The 24,091-nt window shown below is 41.9% G+C and overlaps 2 protein-coding genes across 3 annotated transcripts; both read left to right on the top strand.

Moving 5' to 3' along the window:
* Nucleotides 1-1,278: 1,278 nt before the first annotated feature.
* Nucleotides 1,279-9,303, top strand: LOC135497568 (methionine synthase reductase-like). Its single transcript, XM_064787319.1, has 10 exons — nt 1,279-1,360; nt 1,932-2,075; nt 3,058-3,208; nt 3,447-3,564; nt 4,191-4,878; nt 5,207-5,436; nt 5,915-6,071; nt 6,225-6,448; nt 6,744-6,948; nt 7,326-9,303. The coding sequence occupies exons 2-10, from the start codon at nt 1,935-1,937 to the stop codon at nt 7,887-7,889; spliced, it is 2,478 nt and encodes an 825-aa protein (XP_064643389.1). The 5' UTR covers nt 1,279-1,360; nt 1,932-1,934; the 3' UTR covers nt 7,890-9,303.
* A 660-nt stretch (nt 9,304-9,963) lies between these two features.
* Nucleotides 9,964-23,190, top strand: LOC135497569 (outer dynein arm-docking complex subunit 4-like). Of its 2 annotated transcripts, XM_064787320.1 has the most exons (12): nt 9,964-10,112; nt 10,650-10,781; nt 11,288-11,441; nt 11,837-11,898; nt 12,064-12,235; nt 12,774-12,824; nt 13,477-13,680; nt 14,039-14,246; nt 15,531-15,814; nt 16,179-16,346; nt 17,411-17,605; nt 19,354-23,190. In XM_064787320.1, exons 1-12 carry the CDS (start codon nt 9,993-9,995, stop codon nt 19,440-19,442), a joined length of 1,839 nt encoding a protein of 612 aa, XP_064643390.1. In that variant the 5' UTR covers nt 9,964-9,992; the 3' UTR covers nt 19,443-23,190. The 2 variants fall into 2 exon arrangements, with proteins under 2 accessions (XP_064643390.1, XP_064643391.1); XM_064787321.1 differs by lacking the exon at nt 12,774-12,824.
* The last annotated feature ends 901 nt before the right edge of the window (nt 23,191-24,091 follow it).

Here is a 24,091-nt window from a genome sequence, read left to right as displayed (position 1 = left end):
TTTAAATTGGACACAGAAGCTGGTCGATGATGGACAACCTGTTCAGAAGTTGTAAAAATTGTTCTCAGAGATATCTGCGAGTGATCTCTCCATTGAAACCTGCATATTGGGCCATAAGGCAATACATTTTCCCGCCAAAAAAAAAACAAAGGAAAGTTGTGCTTTCTTCCAAAACCTCTTTTGCCTGTAAAAGGAGATAATGTCAAGATTCAGTCATGGTGATACCCACCTTTAAGAACATTGATGCTAAACACAAATAATTTTGCTATTTCAGAATGTTGAAATAAGGCAAAATTGGAGATAGTTCTTTTTGGAAGAACCATGTACACCCTACCAGAACAAATGTTCTGCATTGCATGCTTGAACCAAGCACTGCAAGATATAAAATGGGACAGGTAGTGGTTTTATGTAACATGCCCAAACTTTCTTTCAAGGTTGACAGAGTCTGTTGTTGCCTAAGATAACCAAACAAAGGTGTCAGATGCAGTGGGCCAGCCAGAGTGGTAATGGGATTAGCCATAAGCCATGAATGAATAACCTTTTTATTTGATTATGTATTATGGATTGGGGCTAAAGAAACTGTACAGGGTGTAATCAGTACAGTTGCTAGTTTTTCCTAAAACAGTTTCTTGCAATGAAAGTTGGCAGCAAAAAGTGGTGAACTTACTGAATACGCACACATTTTAAACCAGAGTAGCACTTCACAGAAAGCCTTTGGCTTTTATGACATGTGTATGACATGTGATGTATCGTTGCTTGGAGTACCTACCATAAAAATATCATTGAAAACAAGTCACTAATAACCATGATATTGCATTTTTTAGGTTTTTGGCCTTATGGTGGCCAAGTTTAGAAGAATCAGATCAAATCGAAATTCGGTGTCTGAGGTCACATGACGTAGGGAGTCATTGACGTAGGGATTACTCATCTCATGTGTACCAAATTTCAAGTTCATAGCTTTAGTGGTTAAGAAACATGCCATAGTTACACTCTAACAGCCAATTTATGCCATATTATGACGTCTCGTACTCTGTGACTTTGAAAAGCAGGTCAAATCAAAAACCCGTAATAATAGTAAGTCTGTGGAGCGACCGTATGGTGTCGCCCCCTATTATCACCATACACCATACGACACCGTATGGTGTCGCCCCCTATTATCAGATTCTGTTGTGTCATGTTGCCGCGCCCTTGCCGAGGAAGGTCACATGACAGACAAAAATAGATTCATACGAGAAAGTGGCATAAATTAACGAGCCCTCGCTTTATATTTCGAAGTATGGTCAACTCGCTTTGTTGTTACGCAATGAAACGTGACGCACCTGGTTTATTGAAATAAAATCACCATTAACCTGTCAACAAGGTGTTTATCCTTTTGTCTGTTTTAGCATTTGTTGATTTCTTTCTGCTGAAACAAAAATTTAGAGTAATACAGGGGTTTTTCATTCACAACATTCACAATCGTCAAAATGACCACGTACACCCACGGCGTATTGTATGTATTGTATGTAGCTGTACGTGACTACGTCGTGTACATTGTCCATCCCAGCCGTGATGATGTAAACGGAAAGATAGTCCCTCGAATCATAGAGTCCTTCGCAAGTATCCTGCCTTTGCGCAGCGCAGGCAGCATTTAAGTAGGGAAGATAAAGTTACACAAAGTTGCCAATGGGTCAATAGGGCCAGGGGCAGGGGTCTCACGACGTACGTCAAACCTTGTCATGCATGCCCAGGGTCAGGGATAGGCCTATGTTGACCCAGTGGCACTGGCAGTACCCTTCTCTGTGTTAAGTAGGCCCCTAGGCCTAGACACCGAATACAACCCCCTGCTCCTGCCTATATTCACCCTTAAGTGAATTAAATTCTGCACAGGGCAACTGCATATCCTATGCACACGGCTGCTCATTTTAAAATCGCTTGCCCTTCTATTTCAGGTCATGACCAACAAACCTAAATTCCTGTTGATCTATGGTTCGCAGACAGGTCAGGCTGAGGCCATCGCGGAGGAGATCCGAGACAATGCAGGCGCTCAGGGACTGGAAGCAGACTTGCACTGCATGGACAAGACAGAGAAAAAAGTAAGTATCCTTTGTGAGATCATATCTGCTTTTGATATCTTCCAATTATAGTAGAACCTCCCTTAGCTGACACCTCCATTAAGGACACACTCTCTATTAAGGACACTAGTTTTGGTCCCAAATTGGTCGTTTCCATTCAATTCGGCCTCTTTAAACCGGACACCTCTCTAATAAGGACGGCACTTGTCAGTCCCATGGGTGTCCTTAATAGAGGTTCCACTGTTCTACTGTTTTTAAATAATTTTTCGCTGCATTGCAGCAAAGCCAGGCTGGAAGTGGAATGACATTTTTTATTTAAAAGAAAGTGTGGTAACAAGCCAGTGCTTGCTACACTCCTGACGCACAAGGAGACTCAATTACACTGTCATTGACTGTATGATAATGCAATACACTGTCTCGGGAGTCTAGCGCTTGCATGCTACTGTCGATCTGTTAGTTAAGACAATGCATGAAAAGTCTAACACTAACAATCGTGGACATTTAACTTGTGTGTACAGTTCCACTTGCATCTTGTCTTATATGCAAGGAAAAAGAGCTCTCATTATAAGTAAAGTTTGTTTATTATAGTGTCACCCTAATGAAAGGGCCAGCCAGCTTTTTGGCTTATGAGACACTCTTTACTTCCAAACTCCTATCTCTAATGCCAGGCGCCTGGCCAGAAGGAAGTTTGTACCCAATATTTAACTAGCTGGCGGCTAACCAAGCGGACACATCGGAAAGAGGTTACCAGCGGGCCTCGAACCTTCGACCTTCCGTTCAAGAGGTGGGCGCCTTAACCACTAGGCCATCGAGATCGGATTATATACTGATGGATGGATGATTCTGAAATAGTAGAAGAAATCAAGGAATGTGTTGGGTACATGTAGGAGTTGTAACAGCAGACACAGGCATTGAATTCAATGGAATGTGGTTCAGATCTTCTCGAAGACAACTTTACTTTTCAAATGTAACTGACTTTTCATGTTTACTGTTCACTTTCTAGTTCAACCTAGACCGAGCCCCATGTGTCGTCATCGTAGTGTCCACAACTGGTGAAGGGGATGCACCCGACAATGCTCAGAAACTGTGGAGAAGATTGAAGAAACGAACACTACAGCCTGATCACCTCGGTCGACTCAATTATGCTCTCTTAGGTAGGAACGGTGCCGTCCGTGTGTTAGTCTCTTGTGAATAGTTGGGCTATTACCTTGTAAACAGGCGATTTAGATCCCTACAATTTGTGATTGAACCTGTTTATCTGCTGCTCTGTGCTACAGAAAGATCTCGTTTCTGCAGGTAAACCTGGTAATCGCAGTTCCCTGCTCATTCTGACCGTCCATGTCAGCATCTGATGAAGGTATCGTATCACAGACTCTGATTGTATACTTTCAGGACTGGGCGATTCCAACTATGTCTCTTTCTGTATGTGTGGGAAAAACTTCGATCGCCGTCTTCAGGAGCTTGGTGCCAGACGATTCTACAACAGTGGCTGGGGTGACGATGCAGTTGGGTGAGTGTTGCAACATCTGTTAGGTTTCTTTGCCTCTTCATAGCCCAGGGCCTGGTTGCTTAATCGCCAATTCGGTGTTGGCAGTATAGCATTCCGCGAAGATGACGTCACTGCAGCTGCTGCCCTCTATTTCCCCATCGCTGAATTACAGGCAATGTCGGACAAACATGCGGTTTCGTAATGGATTCAGGCTTTCTAACTAGGGCAGTTAGATTCAATCTGGCACATGTCCGAGTGTTGGAAATACTACATAATTGTTCTGAATATTTCTCTCTCTGACTCTATGGTATCTTTCATACTAAAAACAATGCAGGGTCAAAGATAATTGACTTTGAAATAAGCTCGAATGCGTAGAAATAAGTGTCGATGTCCGACTGTCACGTGACTAAAACGTCATCAATATCTTATGCAAATGACCTTGTGAGCTATAAATAGTAACTTCGCGGCATGCTATTAACGTTGGCGTTAAGTTCTAACTCTGCTACTGTCAATGAATTTTACTGTGGGAGATAATCCCTTAGTTTGGCTAACACAGATATTGGCTATGATGCCAATTGAGCAACTGGTGCCAGGTTGTAACTTGCCTAAGTGCAGTCATAATTATCTTTTCCCTTATATACATGCAGGTTAGAGGTTGCTGTCGAACCCTGGATCCAAGGTTTGTGGGAACCACTTCGAAAGTTCCTAGGCCTCGAAACGGAAACTACCACCGGGATGAACGAGACTTCAAACGGGAAATCTGAACGGCAACTAAATGGACATTCTGAGGAACGATATATCAAAGAAAACGGCGACGTTGAGAAGGGAGATGGTGATACTTCAACGTCTGGAAGTATAATTCCGATCGGAAATACAATAGGGAATTCTTGGAATGGCGATTCCAAGAATATGAAAACGGAGGCACCATCAGCTGAAAGCGACACTGTTCCTAATGATCTATTTTCTAGTCAAACTGAAGATAAGATGCATTCAAACAAAACGGACAAGGCTTGTTCAACCGGAAGCCATAGTGAGGAAGAGTTTTCTAAAAAGACAACGTGTGATGTCGGTGAAGAGACCAAGGTTTTTGATGTGACAACTGGAACTAATGTTACCAGCCTGACTGATGTTACCGCAGTGACTGGTGATACGGCATTGACGGATGTTTCCAAAGTGACTGATGTTACCTCAATGACTGACGACACCAAAGTTTCTGTTGCGAGGATGACTGCACCTAGTTTGTGGACGTCTGTTGCCCCATTGAGCGAGAGTGGGTTGAGTCTTCCACCGCTTGCTGCCACGTATCTCGTCGTTGAATATAAGGAGGAGTTGACGGTACGTAATTGTAGGGTGGAGCATCTGGTGGTTGCAGTTTCGGACTCGAAATCAAATGTCATTGGTTCGTTTCCTAGAGAAAGCACCGATACTTCTGCTGCCCCACTGTTGTATGAGACTTGATGAGATCGAGATTCCATCTACCTTGTGCCTATGCCAAGACAAACAAAATACCCCAGGTCCAAAGAAAAAACATGACTAGCGTATGATGGACTCCTTACTCCTTGCGGCCGGCATCCCTGGCTTGAAAATGGCACGCCTCATCAATTACCCGATCAAGAAATAGAAGTCTTCCTCAATTCTTAACATGATACATTCAACCTTTCAGGATGTTTCTAGTCTGCCCATCCAGAATGGTCACAAGTTGCCCTCGGCCGCGACCGATGTTACCATGGTGCCCGTCGCCAAGGTAACCAAGCTCACCAGGGACGATGCTGTGAAAACTGCCCTCGAGATAGAGCTGTCTTTGGAAGGAACATCGCTCGCATACAGGCCTGGGGATTCTTTCAGCGTCATCTGTCCAAATCAAGATAGAGAAGTTGAGATGATCATCAAGAGGTAAGCTTTGAGTGAATATGGCTTTGCTGGGTCTATCTCAAATCACTTAACGACAGCTGCTACTGTAGGTAGGATTAGGTTAACCCCTGGGGGGAGGGGAGGGGGGATTAAGAAGCTGCTGATACAATGCTGCCATGGCCTTAACAAGTGAAGAGCAAAGCAAGGACCAAGCATGGTTTCAGCATACAAACTGCGCCTGCATTGCATGCCTGATAACTAAATGTCAGTACAGTGCAGTGCTTGACGAGATAACCTGTGTCCCAAATGGGCACAGTATTTATAGACAACGTTATGGCCAATTGATGTCAAAATACTCAACAAAGAAACGTCCCGTGTGGCATCTGGTGAAATCATGTGTCCTTCCTTGTTGGGGACCCAGCATCAGTCCACAGTTACATATTGAAAGTCATGTGTACATTTTTGCCTCATCATTTACCTTGTCAAATGTTACAAGTATTGCTCTCGTTCTTTTGGCAAGGTTGTCCCTCGAAGACGTCTGTGATAAGACCTACGCCCTGTCCATTATGTCTGGAACGAAGAAGAAGAACGCATCCATACCGGGCCACCTCCATCCTGCCGCTACGCTCAGGCACACGTTGCTGACGTGTTGCGATATCAGACAACCACCCAAAAAGGTAAAGGATTTGTTTGAAAGATTCATTCATCACTGTGGTATGAAATACGCATTGTGGTTTTGTACATTTTTTCGCCCCTGGTCCAGAAGATGGTTTCGCTCCAAAGACTAAAGACTCTGGCCTTCAGTGAAGAACGTTTATTTTAAATTCTAGGCATTTTTACGGATGCTTGTCGAGTACACGGACAACCCTGCCGAGAAGCGCCGCCTACAGGAGCTTTGCAGTAAACAGGGAGCCGCCGATTACACAAGTTATATCCGGGAACCAAATCTAGGGATTATAGACATTCTGGCTGTTTTCGAGAGCTGCCATCCCCCGGTGGAGGGACTCTTAGAACACCTGCCAAGACTTCAACCAAGGCCCTATTCAGCTTCCAGGTATGTAATAATTTCCAATCATTTTTTTGTTGTGCCCGAACCCATTACGTTGACAACTTGCAGGTTCTGAAGAATAGATGAGTTCTGACTCGTGGGTTTAACACCTGATAGTGAATATGTGCTTGAGACATTTGGCAAGTCATTCATGCTTGGATTCCTTTTTCCTTCTAAAATGAGGTGAGCCACTGAAGTTGTCTTGTTCCACAGAAGCAAATGAAGAAAGAGGGGAGTTAAGAAATGTTTTCCTCGTTGACTTTATTCAATATTTAACAGATGGTTCCTCTTTGAATTACAGTTCGCCATTGAGTCAGCCAAACCGTCTGAGATTTGTGTTTAATACGGTAGAAATTCCCGCTGGGGATGGGCGAGGTTTCTCTAGGCCTGGAGTGTGCACCGGCTGGTTGTCCTCTTTGGCCAATTCACCCGTGGAATCACCACTTGGTGAGGCATCCCTGGAAGAAGATATAGAGAATCTGAAGATAACAGAAAACCGCCCAAAGGTTAGTTTATATTTTCGTACAGATGTGGCTGTGTCTATCAGAAGGGACAATTTTTTAAGGCAGGAATGCAGTATGATCCTGCAAAAAACAAGATGGTTTGCACCTTACCCAGCTTAATATTGGAGTGTCAGGATAGGTGTGAATGTAGTACAGTGGAGCCACTCTTAGCAGACATCTCTCTGTCAAGGGCACCCTCTCTATTAAGGACACTCGTTTTTGTCCCTAATCTGTCATTTCCATTCAAATTGACCTCTGTAATCAGGACACCTTTCTAAGAAGGACAGCATTTGTCAGTCCCATCCCATCGGGGTCCTTATTAGAGAGGTTCTACCGTATTTCAATGCCGCAATCAAACTGGATCAATATTTTTTTTCCAGATTCCGGTCTTTTTGAGAACCAGCCAACACTTCCACCTCCCAGAGGATCCGTCTTTGCCTGTGATCATGATCGGACCCGGGACGGGCGTCGCACCATTCATTGGATTCTTGAGTCACAGGCAGGAGGAGGTAGCAGTACGCGGCACGCAGTTCGGTAAGATGTGGCTCTTCTATGGCTGCAGACATAAGGAAAGGGACTATCTTTACGAAAAGGAAATAAAGGGTTTCAAAGATGAGAGGCTCCTCACTGAATTGTCCGTGTGTTTTTCTAGAGATCCTATCGAGGCTCCACAAGGGAACGTCGGGACTGAGGAGGCTCCTAAAGATAGGACTACTCCAAAGTATGTTCAGGACAATATCAGATTACACGCTGAAGATGTCTTGCGTTGGATTTGCGACGAGGACGCTGTGGTTTATGTGTGCGGCGATGCCAAGAATATGGCACGCAATGTGAATGAGACGTTTGCAGAATTGTTGACGAAATTGCGGGGAATCGAGGATGCCAAGGGGTACTTGATGAAGATGCGTCTCAAGAAACACTACCATGAAGATATATGGACGTGATATAATTCAAGTTAGAGTGATTGTCAAAATGATTAGCGTGAGATGATATTGCTGACAGGCCGGCCTCTTGGCAACATACAGTAGCAGAGAGTTCTGGAATGAAAGTCTTGGAAGTCTTTCTGCAGCAGTGTCTTCTCAGGAACTCCGTGACGGTATCATATATGTGACTCGCTCTACCAAAACTAGGCGCTTGTCGCATCTGAACTTGACAGGTTGATACGGATTTGTTGTTCATTTCCCTATTGTAGACCTTTTGTGAAATCTATTACAAACTGATTTGGTCACATTTCACAAAAGGTCTACAATAGGGAAATGAACAACAAGTCCGTATCAACCTGTCAAGTTCAGATGCGACAAGCGCCTAGTTTTGGTAGAGCGAGTCACATATAACTTTTGGTCGATATGGTACTCGGCTGTTCCACCTTTAATATTTTGATTTGTACCATGGTGCCTTACAAGACTTAGGTCATATTTGTTTGTTAATAAATACTTCTATATTTCTTTGTAAGTCTTATACATGTATGGTAAAAAAAGTCACTTCATGTCTTGCCTTATCGTAAAACATAAATCTAAATGCCGAGGAGGTTATATTTGAGATCATGACTAAATGAATGTATTGTTTCATGGTAAAAGTCCAGATCATCAATGGCAAGTATATGTAGCAATCAAAACTTGTTTTTCATCATCATCATCATCATAATTAGCGGATTCGTAACCATTTATTGATTCTTCCGCGTAAAAATCAACAGAATAAGTGCGCACAGGTGCTGGTTAGTGCGCTAAACCTAAAGAGAGTCTATATTTTTCCTTTTTTTGTGATTTTCCACCAACTGAACTGGTGCTCCTCCTGAATATCTTATGCCATTCACTGAAAGGCACAGCTAACTTGCTTTGGACTAACTGGGCAATGTTGAAATTGACAATGACTGTCACATCTGAGACTACACCAAGTATAGCTCAGCGAAACCAACATGACTAACGTTAACATGAATAAGAAACTATTGGACTCGAGATTTATGATATCATACATACACACATACACATACTGCATAGGCTAAATAGCCTGTAGCAGGTTTTTTCTTCTTATTAACTCTTTCCGTTTCCGTGGGCGTGGCTGGGTTGGTAGGGAAATTTACGATTCTTTGGGTGTTAGGCTGCAAAGTTCGGATTTGTAGTCTAAGTCTATTCTATTTTTGAATATGTTGAGGGATTCTGCATTTACTATATTTTCTGACAGGCTATTCCATGGATCTACGATTCTGTTTGAGAAAAAGTACTTTCGAATATCGATATTAGCTCTTGGTTTATTTAATTTATATGAATGTCCTCGGGTTTGGTGTGAGACAACAGCCGGTATCGGTATTGAAATATTTATCCATCCTCCTTTTGAAAATGTCTACGTTTAAAAAATGAAAGTTGTATCAATATGAATATTAAATGAACGTAGAAATAGCCAAGTAGTTGACTTCATACATGAATTGGCTGAAAGAGTCCACACAGAAAGGTTTATCTTCACTATGAATCCCCTCCCTGAATGGTATGCATATTCGCCATTTTTGTCGAGTGCAGTTCCCCTTTAGAAAGTGAAGTTTGTTCCGTTATCACCAATCAACTGGCTCAGAGCATTATCTGTACTGTAGCATCTTGACTGACTCCTAAAGGTTTTGAGATCGCTACTAGTCGGGATGGAGCCATGCCAAATAAAATAGTAGGCCTACAGTCGCACACACAGCCCCAGCCCCAGGAGAGTCAGGATGCAAGCACCTACTGACACAGAACGGTTTATCTCTGTTACGAATCCCTCTTCAGATGACCACAACCAAAAGAGTCCACACAGAAAGGTTTATCTTCAGTAGGAATCCCCTCCTTGGGCTGAATGGTATGCCTATTCGCCATTTTTATCGAGTGCAGTTCCCCTTTAACATAGTTTGTTGGTTCTTCGAGCTTCTCGCAGATGGCGCGGCGGAGCCCAGGCACCGATTGGTGCTGCCACCTATCCATCGTGTACAGTTACCTAGCGACCAAAACTACGGGAGAAGTAGGTCGTTCATTGATCTTGTTGAATAGCTCGCATTTGTATCAAATAATCAATAAAATATCACGATGTATGACGGCCAAGGTAGCGAGGCGGGCCCGATAGGGACGTTTGAAACTTATAAAGCAGAAGGTGATACGCTTTTCAAGCAAGGAGAGTTCAGAAAAGCCATCGAAAGTTACACGACGGTAAGAAAATTTTCCCAAAATTTCGATCCTTGTTTGGACATGCATTTGCATTGCTGTAAAAAAAGCACGCAACAGACTTACCACACCTTATTTGCACATGGATTTGAGCTACTGAGGCCAAGAAATTAATTTGTTCCCCCAGAAGTAACGGTAAAGCTAAGAAGAGAATACAGTCACTGTCGTCCGTGTACTGTGCGTGCAGAGTGACTGTTCCGCACCGCGTAGGCCTGGGTCTGGGAGTGGGATACCGCATCGCGTGACATGGCCATGGCAATAAAGTAAATAATGATCACCATGTCGTGCATATATTGGTTGGATTTAGGCTACGTCGTGACGGTAAATACAATCATACTTTTTTTGGCGATGTTTCATTGTTCGGTCATTCAGTTCAGGTCAATGAAAAATAAACTTCAAACCAAAGGAATCCAACCATAGCCTACTTATAGTTCGGGCTCTGGAGAGCCTAAAATGACGCAATGCCGAAGTGCTGAAGTGTCTGACAGCCTTCTCATATCTGTTGTAATCATTGTTTTCCAGGCCCTAGAGATCCAACCAGAAGACTGCAACTGTTTGGTTTCCCGTTCCAAATGTTACCTTCAGCTCGGCGACACCACCAATGCGTTGAATGATGCCGAGTCCTCGCTCAAAGATAATGCAGGCTTTCATAAGGTCAGTTTCAACTGCTAAACCTAATTTATTGTTCAAGAGGGGACCCTAGGCAGCAGCTAGGTAGGCTAAAAGATAAAGTAAACAAAGTCGCCGATAGGGGTCTCTGTCAGTCTCATCTCACAGTACATCAAACAATTCACGCTTGGTCGAGGAATATATTTCGTGCTGAATCAAACATCAACATGTCCCAGCGCCCTTACTCTGCATACAAGGCACCTTTAGATGGCCAATTTAACCCATAATAGTCTGCCTATAGTCTGCTGATATTTATCTTGCAAACTGTCTTCGTTAAATGGTACATTTTTAAACTGTAAGTGTAATCTAGAGAAGGTATGAATTTTGATAGCAACATAGCAGTTCCTTATCTTCAGGTCTTGTTTGAACAGTTCAAAGTTCTAGTCTGACTCGAGAGAAAAGACTGCAAAACTGAGTTGCTGTTGGAAATGGTCACTAATCCTTTCAATAACAGACCAGTAACCTTCTTGCTGTCTTTCCTGATACTACAGGGTCAATACCAGAAGGCCGAGGCCCATTACTGCATGGGTCAGTTTGAGAAGGCCCTGGTCTACTACCACAGAGGACACAAGCTTCGACCGGAGCTTCATGAGTTTAGACTCGGCATACAGAAAGCACAGGAGGCGATCATCAATTCAGTTGGCAGTAAGTGGGTAGCTTCGTGCTTGCTTGACTGTGATAGTCGTTAACTTTAAAAAGAAAAAGACGATATCTCCATATAGGCCCTTTTCCAGATACGCCGGTACCACCTAGGTCGGCCAAACAAACCATCTTTACAATAGATCTTTACGGTAAAAACCATCTTTACAATAGATCTTCACGGTAAAAGACGCCAGAGGCATTGTCTGGCGTCATTGACCGTAAGAATCTATTGTAAAGTTAGTTTGTTCTGCCGTCCCTAGGTGGTACCGGCGTATCTGGAAAAGGGTCTATCCTAGACAATGATAGACATACATGTAACACCCTTGTTCAGTCTCATGGATTTGTGTTACTGCAGTGTTCGTTTTTGGCTCCACACTAATTCTCTCCTTGCCAACCAGGTCCATCGAAGGTCAAGTTGACGAAGGAAGGGGACATGTCGTTCTTCAAGAAAATGGATGAGGTGAGTCGCCTTTGTTCAGAAATGTGATATATTACTCAAAAATTTATCAAAGAGTAGTTATAAGACAAAAGTTTCTGTCATAGAATTAATAGGATCTATCAAGTAACTTGACCAACCTGATTAAAATGCCACTATTGTCTTATACATAGTATAATCTCCTTACAGAAAGCCAAGCCTAAGAAGACATACGGTTACAATAAACCGGTTGCCAAACAGAACACACAAGTGCGCCGCGAGGTCCCCGTGAGGTCACAGGGCAGTGAGAAGACTATTAAGACGCTGCTAGGAGAGATGTATGGGGACAAAGTTTACTTGGAAAAACTCTTGAAGGAGACAGGTAAGTCCCAAATTACTGTGCAATGAAATATCATTTTTGTCTCGTATAAAAATTACCAGTTTAGGTTCGGGAGAAATCTGTGAGGATACTTATCTTAAACTAGTAAAAGTCATGACACTATTGACAGCGTGGGTTGTTGCAACAGTGATGATGCCGAGCTAGATTTTAAACTAAGGCCAGCGACCTCATTTGGCAACCAACCTTAGTTGCCCACAACAAATGCTCAGTGACCTCGGTGTTGGACATATTTTTTTACAAATTGCTTGGTGAAGATTGCGCTTTGCAGGTAGTGTTTTAAAAAAATTTTTTAGTGTTTTAAACAGTTTTAAAACTCTGCAAATTGGATTCCCTGGTTTTAAAAAATTTTTCCCTGAAATCATGCTTTCAAAAAGCCTATTTTTAGTGATTGTAATGTTGATCGTGATCTTTGTTGTTGGCGGTTGGGTTTAATTTTAATTGGTCCACTATGTAATCAACTTAGAAGACGTATACGCTTCGATTGTGTTCAAAATCTGTTTCTCTCGGTGGTGGTTTACAGCAGAATCGTATATTCCGGGTAGACCGAGTGACAGTGCTAGAGCACCCCCTGGTGAGTACGTATGTGCTGAACTACGCTCATTCCCCTTAACGATGGCGTAATTTAGCATTGGCCCTTTCCTGTTATCAATCCTCGTCGACGGGCCCTGGTAAAAAAAAAAATCACCTGTCATGCATCATTACTCCATTTCCTTCAAAATTTCCTGTGATTTTCTTCAGTTGTTAATAATTACCCCTCCGGCCTTTATAATTATCCTAACTATATTTCTATCCTGAGAGTCCTCTGCCAAATAGTTTTAAAAAGGTACCTTGATGTAGTTGGGAGCTGAGCATGAAATATGACAAAGCAGCCTATCCCAGAGCTGCGTGTGTCAAGCAATACTGTTGTCATGGTGTGGGAGGAAACGAAAGACCCCTGAAAAATTACTGTCGGGGAGAATCATTCGGCCCAAATGAGGAAGGCGTCTGACCTGAGGTTAAACCCATCACCTCAGAGGTGACCGGCGCCAACATTTTAAAAGATACTCTTTTTCTACTTGCCTGCACCGGTGTTGAATCCGACTTGTCCACTGCTCCAATCTGTACCTTGATAGCCCAGCTGAATCATTTCATATGGTCAATAACTGGTATTCTTTGATCGCTCCCTTGGGTTTATGGCATATCCTACTTTCATCATCGTAACGTCAGATCTCACCTTCCTTCAGATCCAATGTCGAAATCTGGTGGCGTCATCTATGACCTCGTCAGCGAAGGACTTCAGTACCTGGACACGCGGACAGAATTCTGGCGCCAACAGAAACCGATGTACGCGAGGAAACGCGAACGCAAGGAGCAGAGAAACCAGCAGAAGCATAAGAAGGGCAGTCCCAACCAATATGTCATCGATGAGTTGGAGAAAATTGACGAAGGTAAGAGGGTGATTACTTTCCCTTTTGACCAAAGGCCCGTTTCACATCGATTTCAACCAAAAGTTAAATAATTAGTTCTTGTTTCAACCTAAAGCAAGGTCTAAATCTGGCCTCCTCAATCTTTCAATCCGCCAAACCTTTGTACATCATCAACCAAACAAGATCCTCACTTGATCACTTCTATCTCTGGTGGTCAGCAAAGTGAATAATTTTCCAAGACTAGCCTAAATTCAACTTTATGTATTCCTTGATCTTCTGGCCTGGGTGTTAGATTCCACAACTGGTGGTTTGGTTCATATTCTGGCAGCCTGTCTGCCATAGCATTGACATCTAAAACTCTCAGATTGACTTCTTCCAGCTCAAGCAAATGGCAAGTTCGACGACAGTCTTAACAGAGCACAGCGCTGCTTGAAGACGGTTGAAGGCTGGCCGGAAAACACCATACCAAACAAGCCGGACGTTTTAGCCAACCTCCACGGCTGTATGGGAAATGCTCATATTGAGCTGAGGAACTACACAAAGGCTTTGAATCATCACAATAAGGATTTGGAGTTGGCTGAAGAAAAGTAAGTTGGTACCGTTAACTTCTTCTTTTTCTCCTTTTCCTTTTTAGCTCACCCCTTAGCAGAGGTGAGCTTATCCCATACCGTGGCGTCCGTCGTCCGTCGTCGTCGTCGTCGTCGTCGTCGTCGTCGTCGTCGTCGTCGTCGTCCGTCGTCGTCCGTCGTCCGTTAGCAGGGCACGTTTCGTTACTGTTAGAGCTATTGAGTTGAAACTTGGTACACATGTACCCTTATGTAATGACACCTTGGAGACCAAGTTTCGGTCCGATTCGTTTCATGGTTTGGCCACCAGGGGGCCAAACGTTAAAAGTGAAAATATGCAATATCTCCCTTAATAGTAGTCGGGAAATTTTGAAAAAAATATGGTAGGTACTTCTAGCAAAGGTGCATCATATATCCTCCGGGTTTTTGATTTGACCTCCTTTTCAAGGTCACAGAGGTCAAATGGTGTAAATTGGCCGTTAGGATGTAACGATGGCACGTTTCTAAACTGCAATGACTATTGATACCAAATTTGGTACACATTTACCCCTTAGTCAGGTGATCTCAGGGACCGAAGTTTGGTCCAATATGATTCACCACTTGACCACCAGGGGGCAAAAATCCAAAAACCTTAAAAATGTGATTATTCCTTAACTTCTTGCCCAATTGCCACCAATTTGATATCATGGGTACATCTTACCACCATACAGTATATGTCACACAGGTTTTTAATTTGACCTTCTTGTCAAGGTCACAGAGGTCAAATGGCGTAAATTCGCTGTCAGGCCGTAACTATGGCACGTTTCTTAACTGCAATGACTATTGATCACAAATTAAGTACACATGTACCCCTTGGTCAGGTGATCTCAGGTACCGAAGTTTGGTGCGATCTGATTTGCCGTTTGGCCTCCAGGGAGGGGGCCAAATCCTAAATTCTTCAAAATGCCATTATTCCTAGTAATGACTTGCCCGATTGGCACCAATTTTATATCATAGGTACATCTAATTCTAACAACCATTCAATGTGTCACCCGGGTCTTCTTTGATTTGACCTACTTTTCAAGGTCACAGAGGTCGAATGTACTGTAAATTGGCCATTTTGGGGAAATTGTAATTGCTTGGACCTACATCAAACCTAACACTACATGACACAATACCATGCTCTTTATCCATCTTTCCTCCACATGAGGTGAGCACAATGGCCCTGGCCATTTCATTCTTGGCTTCTACCTTTTACTTCTCCAATGATGTATTATGAAATGTCTCCCTTTCATAGTTTCAATGTCTCCCTTTCACATGTTTCAGTGGCCTTGAAGATGCCAGAGGTCGTGCCCTAGACAACATCGGTCGCGTCCACGCACGGTGCGGCGAATACCAGAAGGCAATCACAGTTTGGGAGAAGAAGAAACCTCTCACAAAGACGCCCCTCGAACAGACGTGGCTGTATCACGAAATAGGCCGATGCCACTTAGAGTTGGGAAACTTCACAGAGGCGCGGGAATACGGGGAGCAGTCAATGGGAGCAGCTGGAGAGGCAAAGGATGATGTTTGGAATTTGAATGCATGCGTACTTATTGCACAGAGTGAAGGTAGGTTTTGGTTTATCATTCTTCTTTATTTAGTTCTACTCTCTGACTCGAATTTCACCAAAATTTTTACAGAAATTGAAAATGTATTGCATGTATTTATGGTAAAACAAATAATGATGCCATTTAGATGGATGGAGTGATTTTGGATTCATCTTGAGAAAAATGCCGATGGTGATATTGTCAATGTCATCATCGACATTTTTCTTCTTTTTTTTCATTTATTACATTTTTTTTCTTCATTTTTCAGTTTTTTTCATTGAAAAACAACAAGATTATATATACGTGGAATTGAAGAGCAGACATCCGTTTTCGAAGTATTCCATCAGTTGTGGCGAAAAAGCTAATGATTTTCTTTTTTCTCCAGTGAAATTACAAGAATACCAACACGCATTGGAATCGTTTGAGAAGGCGTTGGAGCTGGCTCGGTCGCAACGTGACGACGGGGCCGAGTCGGCAATCAAGCGGGCCATCGACGACGTCAACAATAAACTTTTGAAGGAGATTAAAGACAAGGAAGGTGGGGTTTCAGAAGGTTAGTTTCATTTGTCCATTTAGAAAAGAGAAGAACTTTTTATGAGATTAAAACCCATTGATGAATGAAGCCACTTGGCACTTGTTGTTGATGTCAATTCTCAATACTGTTACTGCATTTAGAAAGTGCTCATCACGAGCTTTCAACAATCGTGTTAAAAGATAGTTCGTTTCGGCCCCTCTAGATCATGAGACAACACTAGAGTGGGGACAGATTCCACCGATCAGCGCGGTGCATCGAGAAGACCACTGTTCTCTGACCTGAATGAGGACAATGTTCCCCTTGAGGCCTCCTGACCTCCGTGTAGCATTCAGTAGCACCAACACCAGTAGGGACAATCTCTTTAGCTGAGACTAAAGACATTCTCATCTACTTCCCCGGTAACTGGCACAGCTAGCAGGCCAGAAGATGAATGAGGTGGGGTGTTCCAAGAGAGTTGTCAGCGGTCACTGTAACCCGGGGTGCAAATTGGGGAGGGCTGACATAGAATACCATGTCACGATTTGACTGTCTCCCCTTCCCTTAGACTAGAGAGAAACACAAGAAGACATATTTTGACATGATAAGGACACAGAGGGACGATGTTATCAAGATAAATTTGCCCCAAAAAGATATCACATAATATCCTGAAACTAATAATTAGCAACAGGGGCATAAAAAGGCACAGAATGGGGCAAAAACTGCAACACTACCAATCGAAATGATATGAGTTACATATCAGTATCAGTGCAGCTATTGTCTGTCACCAATTATGGCCATGTATTTCTACCTATTGTCTTGGCCTACATGTAAATATGTGTATCTTTTCCTTGGTGTGTAGGAGTGTTACAACTACATGTAACCTTTAAAAAATCTCAGTAAGTACAGTGTATGCTAGTTTGAGTTACTGCATTTATGCTTGTGCTTTGCTTTACAGCTTGCTTTGCAATTAAATGACGGATTTAATTTCTGGATGTGATCAGGAATTAAAGGGGATGACATGTTCTTGTCATGTTTTTCAATGAATTTGCTTTGCTTCTGTGCATGCTCATGCTAGCTTTGCCTCTCGCCTCCTCCAAATTTAGAACAAGAAGAAGAAGCAGAAGAAAAGGCAAAGACACCTGAACCTGAACCAGTTCGAGAACCAACACCGGAACCAGTGCGCGAACCAACCCCGGAACCTGTGAGGGAACCGTCTCCGGAGGTCGTTGAAGAGAAGCCAGTGGGGGCAAAACAGGAAGAGGAGGAGGAGGTTGCAGAGGAGGTGGATGATGAGTCAGGTAGAGAGGAGAATTTCTTGTCTTAGATGTTTGCACTCTACCTCTGCCTTGGCCACCTTTCCTCATTTTACCCTTGAGAACATGCATATTTACCTCTACCTTCTCTACCATTCCTCACTTCACCTCTTGGGCCATGCGTATTTAGGGCCTACCTCGACCTTAGCCACCTTTCCTCACTTCATCCCTCAGGCCATGCGTATTTAGGGCCTACCTCTACCTTAGCCACCTTTCCTCACTTCATCCCTCGGTCCATGCATAGATTAGGGCCTACCTCTACCTAAGCCACCTTTCCTCATTTCACCCCTTGGGCCATGCGTATTTAGGGCCTACCTCTACCTAAGCCACCTTTCCTCACTTCACCCCTCGGGCAATGCGTATTTTGGGCCTACCTCTACCTTAGCCACCTTTCCTCACTTCACCCCTCGGGCAATGCGTATTTTGGGCCTACCTCTACCTTAGCCACCTTTCCTCACTTCACCCCTCGGGCAATGCGTATTTTGGGCCTACCTCTACCTTAGCCACCTTTCCTCACTTCACCCCTCGGGCCATGCATATTTAGGGCCTACTTCTACCTTGGCCACGTTTCGTCACTTCACCCCCAGGCCATGTGTATTTCCTCTACCTTATCTACCTTTTAGTACACTTCGCCCCTCAGGCCATGCGTATTTCCTCTACCTTATCTACCTTTTGGTACACTTTATCCCTCAGGCCATATGTATTTCCTTTACCTTATCTACCTTTCAGTACACTTCATCCCTCAGGCCATGCGTATTTCCTCTACCTTATCTACCTTTTAGTACACATTAGCCGCACTTACACCACCTGAAAATGGACCACCAATCTTGGTTCGGGAACCAATGCCGCACCATCGAAAATCCACCAAGCGCTTACACCAGCACTGCAGCTAGTTATAAAATCCGGCTACAGATGGCGCACAAACAATAAATGAGACAAGACCACTAATGAATATTCATAGCCGGTTGGAGGGTCGAGGCCTATCAATTAGACGAGTGCATGTTTTTAACTCTCAAGTACATATTTGGAGAGGTATTGAAAAAATATTTGTTGTGGCAAGTCCACAGATATTAAAATTATTTGATGAAAAAATTAATTTCGAATTTTGCTAATTGGGTAATAGGGGGCGTGTTTTGAGTTTTTTCTGCCAGTTGGCTGAAAAGAGTGGAAATATCAAAGTCTGTCTAATTTGTCGATTATAAAAAAATTTCCGTGGTCAATCACCAATTTAAATCGCACCAGTTACTCGCAAGACTAACCCGTATATCATATCCGAATGTCAGTTCTCCAATATGACGCATTCTTTGATGCGTCGCGGTCAAACATTGACAATTTAACTGCTAAAAGGCTTAAAAAATCAATTGTGGTCTTGTCTCAAATTGCATGCGCAGAAAGCGCCATTTCGAAAGCGCCGCCTGGAGCCGAACCATCTAACTAGCTAATTGCCGATCTATTTGCGCGTACACCACGACAGAGCCGAGCTTTTAACAAGCCGGACGAATTTGGACCATCAAGCTTGGTGGGACAAATTCGCTCGGCAATTTGTATCGGCAATGGATTGCCGAACCAATTTGTCGCGGCAATGCGGTGGTGTAAGTGCAATTGGTCCACCAATATTTCGTGGTGTAAGCGCAGCTTTTATCCCTCAGGCCATGCGTATTTCCTCTACCTAGAATAAATAGCATGGAAATGTTTCTTTTCAATAATATATAACCTCTTATATAAAATTTCAGATAAAAAATCGGTGAAATCGTTATCGTCTAAGTCAAGCACGGTCTCCTCTTCACCAACACCAAGAAGCAAGAAATCTGAAGACGACTAATCAACAGGCAAGGTCCTGTTTCAAATTAAATGTATGTTTTGATCAAATTTCTTAATAATGATAGAACAGTCTGGTTGATATAATATGACAGAGCCAAAAAAGAGTAAATAAACAGTGTTGTACATGTACTCGTGTTGCATTCTGTACAAAGACTGATTGAGTCTGGTTGATATTATATGACAGAGCCAAAAAAGAGTAAATAAACAATGTTGTACATGTACTTGTGTTGCATTCTGTACAAAGACTGATTGAGTCTGGTTGATATAATATGCCAGAGCCAAAAAAAGAGTGAATAAACAGTGTTGTACATATACTTGTGTTGCATTCTGTACAAAGACTGATTGAGTCTGGTTGATATAATATGCCAGAGCCAAAAAAAGAGGAAATAAACAATGTTTTACATGTACTTGTGTTGGATTCTGTTTAAAGACCGATTGACTTGGTTGGGATGCTACAGCGAAAAGGATAATAGGATTGTTTTGCTATGTTTATTTTTGTATGTTGCTGATATCAAAAATATACAAGGCTCGCTTATGTATTTTTGCTACAACACAATTACAAATTGATGTCTTCCAGTTTTACGCTCTCGTTGCGAATGTTGTTTGTAAACAATTATTTTCAGGAAGATGATGGCAAAGTATGCTTTGATATTCATTTGAATCCAAAAATAGTTGATGCGTATTGTTCGAAATCGATCCATTCTTTCCATTTGATGGGATATGCACCTAGATGAAAATTAGATTGATTGATTGATTGTTGAGTTGATTGTTTGATTGATTGATTGATTGACTGATTCTAAAATGAGTGACTCTTAACACTTGGATACCTCTTTTATTTTTATGTCATTGTTATCTATAAATCATAACATATTTACCTTATTATATATTTCTTGACTTTTAGCTTTCTTTCTTTCTTTCTTTTTTTTGCATTGCAAGACATGGATGAATGTGTGTGAAAACTAGTCAAATACTTCAACATGTTGTGGTTATCATATGTTATTTCCTCAACTGATGTTTAAAAGTGTGAAATGTGTGAGGAAAAGTGTGCTTCTAGTCAATCAAGCCCAAAAATAAGAAATGGGGAAAAACGGTTTGTTTCGAGTGTGATATCCTAGTCAAAATATAAACACTTTGTGAAACGCATAACTTGAGTGTGTCAAACTAGTCCAAAACAGGTTGTTTAGAAATTAGTCTAATAAATTTGATTGTTTATAATAATATCTTGAGTGTGACTTGCTAGTCCATGACTTTGTCTTTTAGTCTTAATAAGCGTGTTAATAAGTTTCTGTCTGAGGAATTCATATAATATCTGTGTTTGCATCCATCAGTTAGTACGAGTATTGGTCATGTGTAGACCAACACTTACAGCAAGTAATGTTTAAACGATTACTCTGTCTGTTCAAAAATTAAAAAAATAGACCTCAAATTAGAAAACTCTAACTGGGCAGATAACAACTAATTGAAAATTTCAACAGCGGTGTTGTGGAGACAAATCATGTATACCAAGTTTCAGCAAATTTACATGCATAATAACTGCACTAGAACATTCATTGTGAGTTTTTTCCTGTGCCACCAGTAAATACAGTGAACACAAACAGTGTACCCCTTTAACTATGGTGATGTGATACACAGCAGCTACAGTTATAAAACTACTAACAAACAGAACAATCTAACTGGGTAACTATGGTAATAGGACTAACAGCATGTAATGGGTAACTATAGTGATCGGTTTAACCGCATGTAATGGGTAACTAAGGTGATAGGACTAATTGTATGTACATGTAATTGTCAAGTAACTATGGTGATAGGATTACCCGCTTGTAATGGGTAACTATTGTGATGATTGACAACGTGTAATGGGTAACTATGGTAATAGTATTAACTGCATGTATAACTAAGGTGATAGGACTAACAATGTGTATTGGGTATCTATATTGGTGATAAGCTACCACAAGTAACAGGCTAATATTAGTAACAGCATGCGATAGGTAACTATGGTGGAAGACTAACATTAGTAACTGCATAGAATGGGTAGTGACCATGGTGGGAGACTAACATTAGTAACTGCATAGAATGGGTGGTGACCATGGTGGGAGACTAACTTTAGTAACTGCATAGAATGGGTAGAGACCATGGTGGGAGACTAACATTAGTAACTGCATAGAATGGGTAATGACCATGGTGGGAGACTAACATTAGTAACTGCATAGAAGGGGTAGTGACCATGGTGGGAGCACTAACAAGATTAACGCGTATTTGTGTTCGTATGCCCAACAGCGTGTCTAGCTAGATTAAAATACTAGGGTCGGGTCGAAAGATAATAAGCTAATATTATTTTAGTATAGCATGGCTGGGGTTTTGTTCGGTATGATTTGTTAAAAGTGACCACTGAATCGGTGGGTAAAGGCCAGTTTCTTGCATCAAATCCTTCGTCTGCTTCTTGCTCATATTTATAGTTTGTTTCTTTGTACATTGTCTAGATTGTGTTTTATTTGCCTTCAATTGAAGTTAAAGGAACTTTGTCTCTTGTATGCTTCATCTAATTGAGAATGCGTGTAAGATGTATGGTGTTTGTCTCATCTGATTGAGAAAATATGATTGAGAATACCTGTAATATGTGTGGTGTTTGTCTCATCTGATTGAAAATGCATGATTGAGAATACATGTAAGATGCATGATGTTTGTCTCATCTGATTGAGAATGCATGATTGAGAATACATGTAAGATGTATGGTGTTTGTCTCATCTGATTTAAAATACACACTATTATGTTGTTGATTGAGAATACATGTACATGTACATGTATGTTGTTTGCCTCATCTGATTGAGAGTACACATGTTTTGTCTCATCTGATTGAGAATACACATATGTTGTTTGTCTCATCTGATTGGGAATATGTGTATCATTGTCTCATCTGATTGAGAATACAATGTGTGTGTTGCTGATGTCATCTGACTGAGAATATGCATGTTTTGTCTCATCTGATTGAAAATACATGTATTTAGGAATACAAACATGCATATTTAGCTCATGAGATTGAAAATATAAGTACATGTACGCTGCATGCTTTGGTCTCATTAGAGAGTTCAGGTATAAAAATGTTGTTTCATATGATTGAGAATGTACTGTGTATAAACATCATTGTGTGTGTACGTGTGATAGTGAAGTGAATATTTCTGATTTGCTTTGTGATTTTGTAGCGAGGTTTTTGATGACAATCAGTATTTATTTATGAATTTTAAGTATTTAACTTTTAATGGTGATGGTTTTTGTTAACAATTATCGATATTTGCTTCTCAATTATCACTTATTATGTCAATCATAGATTGATTGATCAATTCGTCACCTTTTCAATTATTCATTCAGAAAATCAATCAACAAACAAACAAACGAACAACTAACAAATCAATCAATCAATCAATCAATCAATCAATCAATCAATCAATCAATCAATCAGACAATCAATCAGACAATCAGACATTCTTCCAGTCATAATCATGTCAGTCAATCTATCAATCAAACAGGATGAATATTATTCAGTACAACCTTCCACAGCCTGCCAAAGGTCTTGACTTGGAGGTTTTTGAACAAATGCTCAAGACTTACCTTTTGAGGAGAGACTCCAACCAGTCAAAATTACCTGCACACTTGTACATGGATTCTTGAAAATCATTAGATCTGACTGCTCAATGTTCATGACAATCTTTTGATACGAGATTATTTTTGTAATGTTAAATTTTGAAGTTGATGACTCCAAATACATCAAATCATTTTCAAATGAAAATAGTGTTTTTACTTCCTTGTCTTCCTTATCAAATGCTTATGTTCAACGTCACCCAAAGGTTTATTGTGTTATGTGCATTTCATTTTGTGCAGGAATTTAACCACTTGCTGCTTTACCAAAAACAATTGCCTCGTAATGAGGTTACATCTTACCTGGTGCGTAGACCTCAAACTCGCACAGACACAGCCCCTCTCGCCTTTTAGTGGTGTCCTTGGCAACAGTGACATAGCGACCTGTCATGGGCACCGGACAAGTTTCGTTGAACCAGAGGCCGTGTCCCTCGGGGTATTCGTCATGTTGGTAACAAACTTCAGCGCCAGTGTAAACGTCCTTAGATATGGTTTTTGATACCAGGACCTTGATGTAGCGGAATCGTGTCGCTGTAGGGGAAATAAAGACCTGGTCAAGAGCGGCAAAAGGCTCTGTGGGGGCAAACTGGCACTTTTTGAAACTTTTCGGCCCAAATCGGGGTCAATACAAACATTATCAAGACGGAAGTATGTAGGCCTACTTACTGCAACAGTCGTCTCTGCGAAGTAACCTCACTTGAGCTATGCTGTACTCCTGCCCTAAGTCCACTCTCCAAAATGCCGGGTTATCTGAGGGCCGGTCCGAGGATGTGTAGCAATACCAGCCATGGGTCTTGTTGGAACCATCTACGGCGTTTGAAGCACTGTAGCCGATTGCATCGGATCTGTAGGGTAGCGAGGCAACCACTGGTTTCCTTAGTGCAAGATTCTGTGCCAAAACTATGTCTGGAGAGAAAATGTTAGTCGGCTTGTTTAAGGGTTAGCCATATGCACCACTATTCTGGCTGGAACTTTAACCGAAAGCAATTAGAACTCATTCCGACCTAAGTGGTAAAG

Source organism: Lineus longissimus, chromosome 13, assembly GCF_910592395.1.
Source record: "Lineus longissimus chromosome 13, tnLinLong1.2, whole genome shotgun sequence".
Taxonomy (NCBI): Eukaryota; Metazoa; Nemertea; class Pilidiophora; order Heteronemertea; family Lineidae; genus Lineus; species Lineus longissimus.
The sequence above is the reverse complement of the archived record's forward strand: the minus strand, read 5'-3'. Positions and strand labels throughout refer to the sequence as shown.

Coding starts and splice junctions, on each gene's coding strand:
- LOC135497569 (XM_064787320.1), top strand. CDS start 9,993: ATGTATGACGGCCAAGGTAGCGAGGCGGGCCCGATAGGGACGTTTGAA. Junction 11,442..11,836: donor GATCATCAATTCAGTTGGCA/GTAAGTGGGTAG, acceptor CTTGCCAACCAG/GTCCATCGAAGGTCAAGTTG. Junction 11,899..12,063: donor TCTTCAAGAAAATGGATGAG/GTGAGTCGCCTT, acceptor ATCTCCTTACAG/AAAGCCAAGCCTAAGAAGAC.
- LOC135497568 (XM_064787319.1), top strand. CDS start 1,935: ATGACCAACAAACCTAAATTCCTGTTGATCTATGGTTCGCAGACAGGT. Junction 3,565..4,190: donor TGGGGTGACGATGCAGTTGG/GTGAGTGTTGCA, acceptor ATATACATGCAG/GTTAGAGGTTGCTGTCGAAC. Junction 6,072..6,224: donor TCAGACAACCACCCAAAAAG/GTAAAGGATTTG, acceptor TTTAAATTCTAG/GCATTTTTACGGATGCTTGT.